Source organism: Melitaea cinxia, chromosome 11, assembly GCF_905220565.1.
Source record: "Melitaea cinxia chromosome 11, ilMelCinx1.1, whole genome shotgun sequence".
In the NCBI taxonomy this organism is placed as follows: domain Eukaryota; kingdom Metazoa; phylum Arthropoda; class Insecta; order Lepidoptera; family Nymphalidae; genus Melitaea; species Melitaea cinxia.
This window is the reverse complement of record NC_059404.1, coordinates 16,186,053-16,198,382: the sequence shown is the minus strand read 5'-3', so window position 1 is coordinate 16,198,382 and position 12,330 is coordinate 16,186,053. Positions and strand designations below refer to the sequence as shown.

The 12,330-nt window shown below is 33.7% G+C and overlaps 1 protein-coding gene across 3 annotated transcripts in view; it reads right to left on the bottom strand.

Annotated features, from left to right (window-relative positions):
* Positions 1 to 12,330, bottom strand: part of LOC123657736 (gelsolin-related protein of 125 kDa-like) — a 42,361-nt gene that overhangs the window by 29,760 nt on the left and 271 nt on the right. For 2 of the 3 annotated variants that reach the window (XM_045593251.1, XM_045593249.1), the window contains exons 2-5: positions 3,667 to 3,741; positions 3,002 to 3,436; positions 2,549 to 2,650; positions 1,581 to 1,712 (exon numbers count right to left, since the gene is read on the bottom strand). In XM_045593251.1, coding sequence (XP_045449207.1) covers positions 1,581 to 1,712; positions 2,549 to 2,650; positions 3,002 to 3,436; positions 3,667 to 3,741 — 744 coding nt within the window. The remainder of the gene's footprint in view (positions 1 to 1,580; positions 1,713 to 2,548; positions 2,651 to 3,001; positions 3,437 to 3,666; positions 3,742 to 12,330) is intronic. The other variant, XM_045593250.1, reaches the window with a different exon arrangement.

Below are 12,330 nucleotides of genomic sequence, written 5' to 3'. Positions count from 1 at the left end.
GGCTAGTTAGAAATATTATTGGCCAGTAAATTATTTTCTCTCTATCCTCATACTCAATTTAAAAATTCAATAAGTAATTTAACTTACAAATACTTAAATTGTTAGTAAATGTAGAAATGGAAATATCCTCAGTTAATAAAGCTTGTCTCGTTTCTTGATATGAATAACTACTGCAACCACGAAGACTTCCACAAATAATCATTTTTTTCTATCTACCCTCATATTTCGACTAGCCCGTTGGCGCAGTTTGTAGTGACCCTGCTTTCTGCTCCGAGGGTTGTGGGTTCGATTCCCTCCCCGAGTCTGAGTGAAGTATAAATATTTATTTATATATCTATATATGTATTATTTAGAAGTATAATTATCGAAAAAAAAAACTATGTAGCTCTACCAGTCGGCTGTTACCTATAACATAAGCATTAAGTTGCTTACTTTAGGAACAAACGACCGTGTGTGTATTGTGTAGATATTTGATTTATTATTATGATTATTATTATTATTAGTATGAGGAAATTTAGAAAATAGTTTCTCAGCGTTAACAAAGAAGTTTGGTAATACATAAGCAACAAAACGTTGTCTTATTCCTTTATTTACTCAAAGATATTCAGAGTATATAAATAAATTTATTTACTTAGAATCGAAAATCCTTATATAGAGTAGATTCGAACAAAATCCCTCAATTGTCCAAAACTAAGGATGCGGCGTCAAAGATTATTCGACGAGCCTCGGGTTATTGGATTTACTATAATGTGTTTTCTCACAAGTTGTTTTCCTTTCGTTTTCGGATTATCTTTAGATTTCGTATTTGATGAATTCCTTGCATCCTAAGACTTTATTTATAATGTATAACATTGTATATCGTGTTTGCTTTGGAAACTCGGCTAGTGGCTATTGATTTGTTTGTGAAAGTGTGTGAACTTTGTTTGATCATGTACTGTATGTGATTTTCGTTAGCAAATATTTATATTGGTATCATAGTTAGGTATATCCAAGTATGATCTCATCTAAAATTGGTCAAAATCCTTTGACTGTGACTATAAAGTTAATTTTTCAAAAGAAAATAATTTTAGAATGAAAAACGATCACTCATATATTTTTTTCTTATATCAGAATATTATTATGCGATTTTCTCAATAATATGCTAATATCAAACATTCTTTTGCTGTTTTAGGAAAATCTGTTACAACATGATACGATGCTCGAGATTAATCTACAGGGTAAATTAAAATTATCTGGCAAGAAACGAAAAATGTGGTAATAAACATTTCTTTTGTACATTGCTCTTTTATATTCGATCATGAGATAATCTGTTAGAAGCAAAAGTATTAAAAAAATAGATGTGTCTTGTATCAAAATAGGATTAAAGTGACAAAAAAATGGTCCAGCTTTGTCTTTTCATTTCAAGTTTTTTCATTCAAAGTTATTTAGGATGATGATGATAATGTACATTGATTAAATAAATTGTACTCATGTTCGAACCTAGCTGAGGTCTTTTTCCTGTCTTAAGAAATTGCATCCCACATTATTCATTTGTTTTTCTTTTATCATCTAATACCTGTCGTATTAAATATATCACTTACCTCCTCATGTTGTTGTTTGATCTTCTCCATCATTTCGTGGTTCTTGCCGCCTGGTTTGGATAAAGCTGCTTGCAGTTCAGTTTCTAGATTCTTAACCCTTGCCTTGAGTAAATCTATTTCTTCTTCGCGTACCTTAGGAATATTATCACAAATATACACTTCAGCCTATCGCAGTCCACTGCTGGACATAGGCCTCCCCCAGTTTGCGCCTGACATCCCGGTCTTCCGCAATCCTCATCCAGCCTACACCGGCAATCTTACGTATCACAAATATAGCCAAATTCTTTTCACATAAAAGCATCAAATGACACACAAAGCTATTTTTAATTTGTTTTACGCATCAAGGAGCATTTATTATTATTTTTAATCCCTATGTTACGTTGACGACTTTATTTTTATTTAAAAAAAAACGGCAATACGAGAAGTATAAATAGACTGAGTGTAGAAGTGTTAAGTTTGAGTCGTATTACAACGTAATTAAGCCTATGTTACTTATGAATAGTAATCATTCTTCAATAGTAAATTATTAATAAAGTTTCAATAGTTTTATAATTTATCACTTACATATTTATGACGCCGCGTTGGCGCAACGGTTACAGCCGATTGTACCTGTTGCGCTGGCGGTTGCGTGTTCGATCCCCGCACATGATAAACATTTGTATTGGCCATACAGAGGTTTGCCGTGGTCTGGGCGTTTGTGCAGTCCTTGTGGGTCTCCCCACCGTGCCTCGGAGAGCACGTTAAACCGTCGGTCCCGGTTGTTATCATGTACACCTGATAGTGATCGTTACTCATAGTAGGGAATATATCCGCCAACCCGTATCGGAGCAGCGTGGTGAATTAAGCTCTGATCCTTCTGTGGGATATTACAGGCTGAAGCGATATTTATAATAACATATTTTTCATATTAGTGTACACTTTATGTGAAGACATTATTTATCGGCTACATTTAAGGAAAATAAAGTTACCTTTAGTTCCAGTCTAAGACCATCTTCAGACTTTTCCGTCTTAACCTTTTCCAATACTTCAATCTTCTGGAGTAGTTCTTGTTCTCTTTGTTGCCAGTCACCCTGTTTATTATAAAATTTAAATAAATAATCATAAATGCAACAATATTAATCGTATGAATCAACTATCAATCAACTAAATAGTCATCTAAGTTTCTGTTTACAGCAAAAACTATCATACCTTATCATATTATCTTATACATATCTAACTATTACCTTTATATGTTTATAAATTAACGAATTTTGATCTAAAACTCTTATTAATTAGCGTTTAAAGCTAAGATTAAATTAGATTGGCAATTATTATTGCAACCTAACAAAAAATTTCCTGTTAAGCAAAACTTTCAAAATCGAATCATTTACACTTACTTCTAACAAAATTTCTAGTAAAAATATATAATAATAACCGCGAACCTCTTTTAACTGAGTTTCATCTGTCATCGAACCTGCGTTAACTGATGTAGATTCTTTAGGCTTGATCTCATTTTCCTTCACTTCAGTACTAGGTACACTTACAACACCTTTTTCCTCAGTATCAGGTATATTTTGAGCGTTTTTTAGTTCTGTATCAGCACTTAGAATTTCTGTAGCTTCTTTTTGTTGATCTTCTTTTGCTACATTGATATCCGCTACCAATACAGTTTCTTTAATTGGTTCTTCCTTCTTTTCATGATTATCAACTGTAGGTTGAACTTTTCCTACATCCGGACTAGCTTCAGGTGCCTTTACCTGAGTATCGTCTGCCTTTGTAACATTTTCAGTTACAATTTGTGCTGTTTGTGTCTTGTCTTCAACTTGTTCTGGTTGAGCGCTATCTGTTTTTGTAACATTCTCTACTGGTTTCAGTTCCTGTAGAATGAGTGTCAGCTATTTAGTTTTCCTTTCAAATTAAATGTAACGCAAACGTAACTTAAATTTAAAATGATTGTAAGCTTATGGCTTCGTAAAAAAAGAAAAATAAATGTACATACATGTATACATTATTTTTTGATGTAAAAAGTTTGTGAAATTTATATTTTAGGCGAGTAAACAGTAGAATAATAAAGGATCAATTAGGATATTAATTCAAGTTTACTTACTGCCTTCAAATCCACAGGTGGATTTTCAGCTGGCTTCCCACCTTCACCACTCGCTTGGACTTGCGCTGGATCAGCCTGAACATAAAATAATATTAACTAAACAAGAATTCTAATAAACCGCCATACATTTCTTCATGAATAATTTATCGACGTAAAAAGATTTTATCATCGACAATAAATACTTTCGTAGGCCTATAATCTCATTTGAACGATTTTAAAGGTTCGAAGGATATTTGAAGGGTTGTATATTATTGTAGGTATTGTATATTATATTATAAGGTATTTATGAAGATTCCTGATCTCTGGCTGAGAAATAACATAAATCAATCCCTAAAACCCTTTCCCACTGACTGTTCATTTATTTTAACTTAATGGCACATTTACGAGTAACATTACATTATGGAAAATAAGAATACAATCCTGTAAAAATTATCGATTAATCAAATGTCATACTATAAGTTTTAATGCTGTTAGTTATTTCTATAGCCAAAATTAACTCAATCTTTTGGGAATTGTAAGCTCTCCTCTACAATAAATGAAAGTTGAAAATATTAAAAGAGATAAAAGAAAAAGTGTGAGAGAAAAATTCACACACGGCAGAAGTGACGTGAGTGAGTTTAACTGAGGTTAGGGCACAGCAGGAATTCCCTGCTCAACATATGGAGCAGTCCGACTGGGAAAGTACCTCAACCTTATAGAAGATCACAGCTAAATAATACTGTTTTCAAGCAGTATTGTGTTCCTGTTGATGAGTAAGGTGACCAGAACTCCTGGGGGGGGTATTGGGGATTGGGTTGGCAACGCGCTTGCGATGCTTCTGGTGTTGCGGGTGTCTATAAGCTACGGTAATCGCTTACCATCAGGTGAGCCGTACGCTTGTTTGCCGACCTAGTGACATAAAAAAATGTGAAACGTCTGAAAATTCTTAGGAAGGTAGGCCGTCGATTTCTATCGACGTTAATCACGGTCTCGTGAAAAAGGTCGTAAACGACACGCAAATCGCGTCACTTATGCGTTTTGAGCAATAATGTATTCTGTCCCATTCTCTTCTATACATTTACCTGTTTGTTTCTCTATCGTGACGGATTTTTGTTTCATCGAAATCCAAATCAAATTTTAGTATTAAGTTAAAAAAAAATTATAATTGTTCTTTTAATTTACTTTTAGCTAATTAAACAAATGATATCATAAATTAAACGTGAACCAAAATGAGATAGAAACTATAAAGCTGAGTAATATTGCCTTGTCATGCAATGGTAATTTTATTCTATTCAATTTAATGGCTTTCAGTAGCGCCAGTAGTTAATCTATATATTAATACGTGAAGCAAAAACTTTGTACCCATTTTACGAAAGTTGTGCGGACGGAGGAATATGAAATTTCGTACACTTATAGTTTATATAGAGAAGGAGTGCAGAATGCTAATATTATTTTTTAAATTATGCAAAAAAAAATGAATTAATCAATAAAAAAAATTACACACACTACCATGTATTGACACACACACGCATATTATTACTCTTTTGTTGATTTTCAAAGTCTGTAGTCAAATTGAAATATTTTAAAAAGGGTTCTTTATTATCATTATTTTTCGGCTTTTAATAATTAAAATTTTTCATTATGGTCCAATTTCGACCTCTGGGCGACTACTAGTAATAATAATAATAATAATAATTTATTCTTTATTGTACACATTAAAAGAAGTTTACAATTTATTAAACAATTCAAGAAAGAAATGTACAACAGGCGGTCTTATCGCTAAACAGCGATCTCTTCCAGACAACCAGCTTGGAGGAGATAATGTGAAACAAGCGGAAAGGGTGTACAAACTTAAAATAAAAGAAAACAAGAATAAAATCAAATATGCACACATACATGCATACATATACACATACTACATACTACAAACAATATTAACTATACTAAAAATTACAGAACGTATTACATAAAAATATATAAATACACTACACACATAAATACATATAAACATATACACATACAAACATACATACTCATATACACATATATACACATATTATTATAGATAACTGTACATTATTACAGTAATAGAACAAATAAGTGTATATCTTATTCAAATAGCAGTGACTAATGACGAAGTGGACGACAGTAATTTCAAAGTCTTAAGTAGTGTTCCTTAACCTTCTTTTTGAAAGTTTCCAGTGATGTTGCACGTCTAATGTGTAAAGGGAGAGTATTCCATAACCGTGCAGCCTCAATGCAGAATGACTTGCTGTAGAAGGCAGTAGAGTGTTTGCCGATTTTCAAAGTAAGATTTTCACTAGAACGAAGTGATCTATTGTGTGAGTCACAGAGAAACTTAAAGCGTTCTTTCAAATAAGACGGAAGGATGGGATTAAATAATATAGAATATAGGAGAGCTAGCACATGAGTATTCCTGCGCAGACGTATAGGAAGCCACTTGAGCTTCGTACGGAACTCAGAGACGTGGTCGTACTTGCGAAGACCAAATATGAACCGAATACAGAGGTTTTGGAGACGCTCAAGTTTGTTTAGTTGATCCTCCCTTAAGTCTAGATAGCAAGTGTCAGCGTAATCAAGGATAGGATGAAGAAGAGATTGAGCAAGAGCAACCTTAGTAGGAGTGGGAAGAAAATTACGTAACCTTCTTAATGAACCGATAGATGCAAAAATTTTTTTGCTAACTTCACAAATCTGTGGATCCCACGACATAATTTCGTCAAACAATATACCCAAGTTTTTTACCTTTTTACTGTAAGGAATTATAACACCGGCAAAAGTTATTTGTGTCAAATTCGGCCAATCAATTCGTGAAATAAGTTGTTGGCTTCCGATAATTATAGCCTGCGATTTTGATGGGTTAACCTTCAGACCAAAGTCTTTGCTCCAGCCATTGATACGTTCGAGTTCCTGATTTAAAGCGTTAATCGTATTAGGTAGGTCTGTTAAGCTTGTGTGTAAGTAAATTTGGAGATCGTCAGCATACAGGTGGTAGGGAGAAAAAATATATTGAGTAATAGTATTTATGAAGATTGAAAAGAGGAGTGGAGACATCACGCCACCTTGCGGTACACCGGCATTGATATTAGCCCAGTCAGAAAAAAGTGTCGTTAAGTCGCACACGTTGCCGGCGCCCATGCAAGTAAGAGTGAAACCAGTCAATCGCTATAGGAGATATGTTAAGAGAATTCAATATGGCAAGCAAAATGTCGAAGTCTACACTATTGAAAGCATTACTAAAATCAAGCAATGTCAAAACAGTGAGCTTTCGGTTATCTTTTGCCATGCGAATATCATCAGTGATTTTAACTAATGCAGTAGTCGTACTGTGGCCTGCGCGGAATCCTGATTGAAATGGGTTTAAAAGGTTGTATCTGCTGAGGAAAAGGTTAAATTGATTATAAGTAAGGCGCTCGAGAACTTTAGAAAGGAACGGTAGGATAGAAATAGGGCGAAGATCGGAGAAAGAGGTAGACTTGGGTTTTTTAGGCAATGGGATGATTATAGCATCTTTCCAATAAGATGGAAATGTACCGCTACTAATAGAAAAATTGAAAATATTTGTTATTATAGGAACTAAATAATCTATAATAGGAATTACCATTTGACGACTAATGCAATCAGAACCAACACTGTTAGATGATACCGCTAAAATATTCTTCTTAACATCACTATTCGTGAATTGACTAAATTGAAAAAAGGGAGTATCACGAGTTGGAGAAGCTGAAATTTGAGAAATTGTATTTAATTTTGTTATGTTATCAAATGTAACAGAAGATGAGAAATGCTGATTAAGTAAATTTAAATTTAAATTTTGGGAATTAATGTCACGTTGCTGCTTCCCAACTCCCAGTGATTTGAGGAAATTCCAAACTCGGGCAGAGTCATTTTCCTCAATAACAGACTTATAGATATGGCGTCGATGTTCATCCCTGCTCACCCTGTTACAGCGATTCCGAGCTATCCTGTACTTCTCACGATTTGTTTCATTGGGATCGAGTCTATATTTAGCTTTGGCTATATTCCTTTTCTTCTGTAGGCGCTTAACTTCGTCAGTCAACCATGGAGCCGGTAGATGTTTTAATCGCACTGGACGAATAGGGGCATGCTTGTCATAAAGTTGAGTTATCAGGGAATTAAAACGGTTTATCTTTTCATCAATTGATGAAGCATCATGCACTCCGGACCAGTCAATATTTGAAACATCCACGGCTAGACTTTCAAAGTCAATTCCATTGAAATTGCGCCTCATAAGAATTTTACGTTTAGCTTTAGGGGGTCTTAATTTATAGGATAAAAAGAGAAGGTCATGGTAGGAAAAGGCAGTAGCAACACATTGACCAAATTTTTCAACATGAGAGATAGAAGAGACAAGAATTAAGTCGAGAAGAGAAGGCAAGCAGTTAGGAAATGCGTGAGTCGCAGATAGTGGCAATATATGTAAATTAGCTGCCTGTACTATAGATGTGAAGCGTGAAGTTCGAGAGTCATTTTTAAGAAGGCAAGTATTAAAGTCACCCATAATAATTGTGTGTGAGAACAAAGGAGAAAACTTTTCAAGAAGATCTTCAAAAGACATAAAATAGTCAATGGTGAGGCTAGGATTATAAAAAACACCAAGAAGAAGCTTAGTATTGGAGAAAAGGACTTCGATAAAAAGGTATTCTGCTCCAGGACTATTATGTTGTTGCGAAAAATCAATAACAGTATAAGGGATATGAGATCGTAAGTAAATAGCAACACCTCCGCCAGGTCGACTCAAACGGTCATTCCGAATCAAGTGAAAACCTGGTAAGCAGAATGATGTTGAAGGGAGGCATGGTTTCAGCCAGGACTCTGAGACTAAAATAGCATGCAAGTTTTTATTTTGAAAGGAGGCCAACATGTCAGGAAAATGAGCGGGTATACTCTGGGCATTAATGTGAATAAGGTTAAAATGTTTTGAAGCGTCACAAAACTGTGCATCTAAGTCATCACTGAGTGAGGGTAGACTGAGAAAACTGTCATCGCTATCTGTTTCATTAGAAGACGAAATAGAATAAAATGTGTCAGATGGGTCGTCATTGTTATGAATCATAGTAATCTAAAGATATTACAAATAAAAAATCTATATATAGATATACTCGCAATAATATATTAATATATATAAAATAAGATAATATGTATAGTTATAATATAGGTATATATATTAAAAAATATATTTATTAAAACACAAATACTATGTAATAAATAATACTATTGAGCTCAATTCACATACCCACCACAGCCACAAGAAGAGACATTACGGCAACTAACGTTTACTATGGAATAATAAGAAACAAGAGAAAGAACGAAAAAAAAAAAAATAGAAGTGAAACACTAAAAGACAGAAACATTCAAAATATTAATAATAGCAAAAAAACATTTGCAAAACGAAGTAATTTTAGATACTTTTTTTTTTTTTACTAGAATTAAATAAATAAATTTACAATTAATGAATACCACATATTCCTTTCCTCAATCCTACTATAACAGCAAATTATGATTGTAAGTAATTATTTACAAAGTCTTAAAAGCCTAACGTTTATATCAACAATTTGTTACAACACAATTTATTATTAGCTATATGTGACGATAGTCTGTGGTAGTATTTAGTTTTTATTCATTAAAACAGAGACATAATAACAACAAAAGTACATTACAAGTATAAAAGTAAAGTAAAGTAACTACAACTAGGTTTGTATAAAATATAAAGTGAATAAAAAAAAAAAAAAACTAATTACACATTAAAGGCTATAACTATTCACACATTAAAAGATATACCTAGTGTCTAATAAAGTGTGGGTTCTAATAAAAATACTTATGAACATCAACTAAATTAAAATTTTGAGTAAAAGTAAACAACTACTTTTTAACTACTCTTTTAGATCGTTGAAGTGGCGCCTTATTGTCTGATGTCTTATTGGTAGCTGCAACACTTTGAACTGGCGATTTTGTGTTCGATGAAGAGATAATTTTTTCGAGATCCAACATTCTTTCGATCTTATGTCTTGATCCATCTGGAGCAATAACGTGGATAACTCCATCACGCGTCCAGCATTTGTCTACACCGAAATGCTGTCTCGCCACAATAAACATATCGTGTCGAGATTTGGTCAAGAACTCGGACTGCGTAATGCCGGTACCTTTGAACTTGGTTTTTGCGAACCACACCTTATTTCGCACAAGAACATCTGCGAATTTTACCACAATCGGACGAGGTTTCTTCTCAGTTCTACGACCCAGACGATAGGATGTTTTGATGGAGGTGGTAGAAAACTGATCAATGTCGAGATGTTCTGCAACAAGGCTGGTTACTCGCGCCGAGGTGTCTTCCGATTTTTCTTCAGGCACACCATGAAGCAGCAATATCTTCCTGCGAGAACGCATTTCGAGTCGGTCAAATTCGCAGGTAAATAATTCTACCTGACGTTGAAGAGCATTTAAGGCTGTGATGACGAAGCTTTTAAAAGCAGCGAACTCCGTAGCAAGAGAAGACGTAGTGACCGGTGAATTCGCTTTTTGTAGATCTTGTTGGAAGTCCTTCATTGTCGTGTTGAATTGTTCAGCCATAGAAGCCAGTAAATCTTTCATTGAATCCATTTCGAAAGGGCCACAGAAGAAAAGTTTCGAAACTATTAGATGGCTGTTATGATGTAACTTAACACAGGATAATATTTGCTGGGAGGTATTGTGAACTGTCAGCACATAATATTTACTTTTCGTGCACTGTAACTTATTTAATATAAATACACAAATGTAATTGTTAGTCTTTTGACACAGTATACCTACGTCATTGGAAAACAAATCCCTATCAAGTAATTATACTAAATTATTGATCTGAAGATGGCTTTATAAAATCTAAATGCATAATTAAACGTACACGTAAGACTATCATCATGAGAATAAATTGAAAATTTATCAACGAAACATATACCTAGCTATGCAGCTTACTCTTGACGTAATAATAGAAGTTATTAATACATTCTATTTTTCAATAAATAATTTTTGGACAATTGTAAAAGCAACAGATAATCCAACTATACTAATATCTTGGATAAGAAATAAATAAATAAAATCTTTGGTACTTTATGGATCAATTTGGTGTAAAACTTTTGTCGAAGATCTGAAAACACACGCTCCACCACGATAAACATATGCATGGTCCTAAAATTTGTTATGAGCGGAAATTGATTCTGAATTCAGTGCCGAAAAAAAAACTATGTCAACACATCGCTTATTTTGACATTTATTGTTTTTTTTTTTATTCCCATACAAACATAAAAAAGAAATATGTTACGCGTGAAGTACGTTCGTGAAGCGCTAGAAATTTGCATCAGGTTTTTTTTTATTTTATTTAAAGAACTTTTTTAAACGAATGTTGCATATTTTGGAGTTCAAAGCAGTTACAAACATTTGCATTACATATGTTATTTATTACTTTCTTTAATTAAATTTCTGTTGGTAAATTTTGCACTGTTTTACATACCTATCAAAAGAACTACACTTTCTTATATAGGTACTAGTCAATGGCTGAAATCAAAAGGCTGAGTATGCTGGTGCGGCAAATTTTAGGGGCGGTAAATTGCGCCAGTTTTTGTTTGTCTTACGGAAATTAAGAACTAAGTCTTGAGTCTCAAAAACTAGTCAAAAATTTAAATATTTTAGTACTGTACTCCTACTATGAAATAGGGTATCGAATTTCAGAGGTCAGTAGAGGCGACAAAAATGGAATAGCTTTCTGGCAGCACTGGTACCGGTATACGCTTTTGCCTTTTTTTTCTATTCTGAATAAATTCAATCACATTGTTGTTTTTAGAAAAGCGTATAATAATTACGACTCCTTATTGATTACCCTCTTTTAACATAGCATCATAAGAGAGAAAAAAACCAGTGTGCTTTAGACCACACGACTGAAGTAAAACTTCGTAAGGATTATCTAACTTATATCTCCCTCTCAACTTCCGTTCGCCTTACCCGATCACACTTTTCCTAACGCTCTCGTCACGCATTCACCAGCTTACTTCTCTAAGTCAGACGTGCGCAAAGAAGTTTTACTTCAAATAATTAATCTTACGAGATTTTTTGAGAACATTCTGCATGTTGTGAATCTTGATCTATTATCGGAAACTCGAATAACAAACGGCAACGATTCCGATTTACGTCTTAATAATTTTTGCAAGTTCATGTTTGCAAGTTCGCATTATTTACAAACATATTTCGTATTCTTTTCCCTCTACTATAATACATGCACAAGGAAGTCTTTGTCAATCCTTACATTTTTCCGTGATAAATTTTTTTGCAATAATTCAAGCCATAACTTATCTGTGTCAAATTTCATACCTATAGAGATTTAACCGTTTGGTCATAATTGAGTAACACACGTTTAACTATTCCGCATTTACAAAAGCTTAGTAAGATTCCCTTTGTTACCTTAACACCACACGACTCGCACACTTTAGTCCAAATAGATCGCATATCACTTTTTATCAATAATCAATACATCATTGTTATTCTTAATTAATTTTCATCATCCTCCGTTGTATTCCACGACTAATAGTTGTTATATCCTCTTTGTGCCACGAACCATTAAACACACACGGATAAAAATTACCCGGTAAATAGATGACATTACACAAATTTATT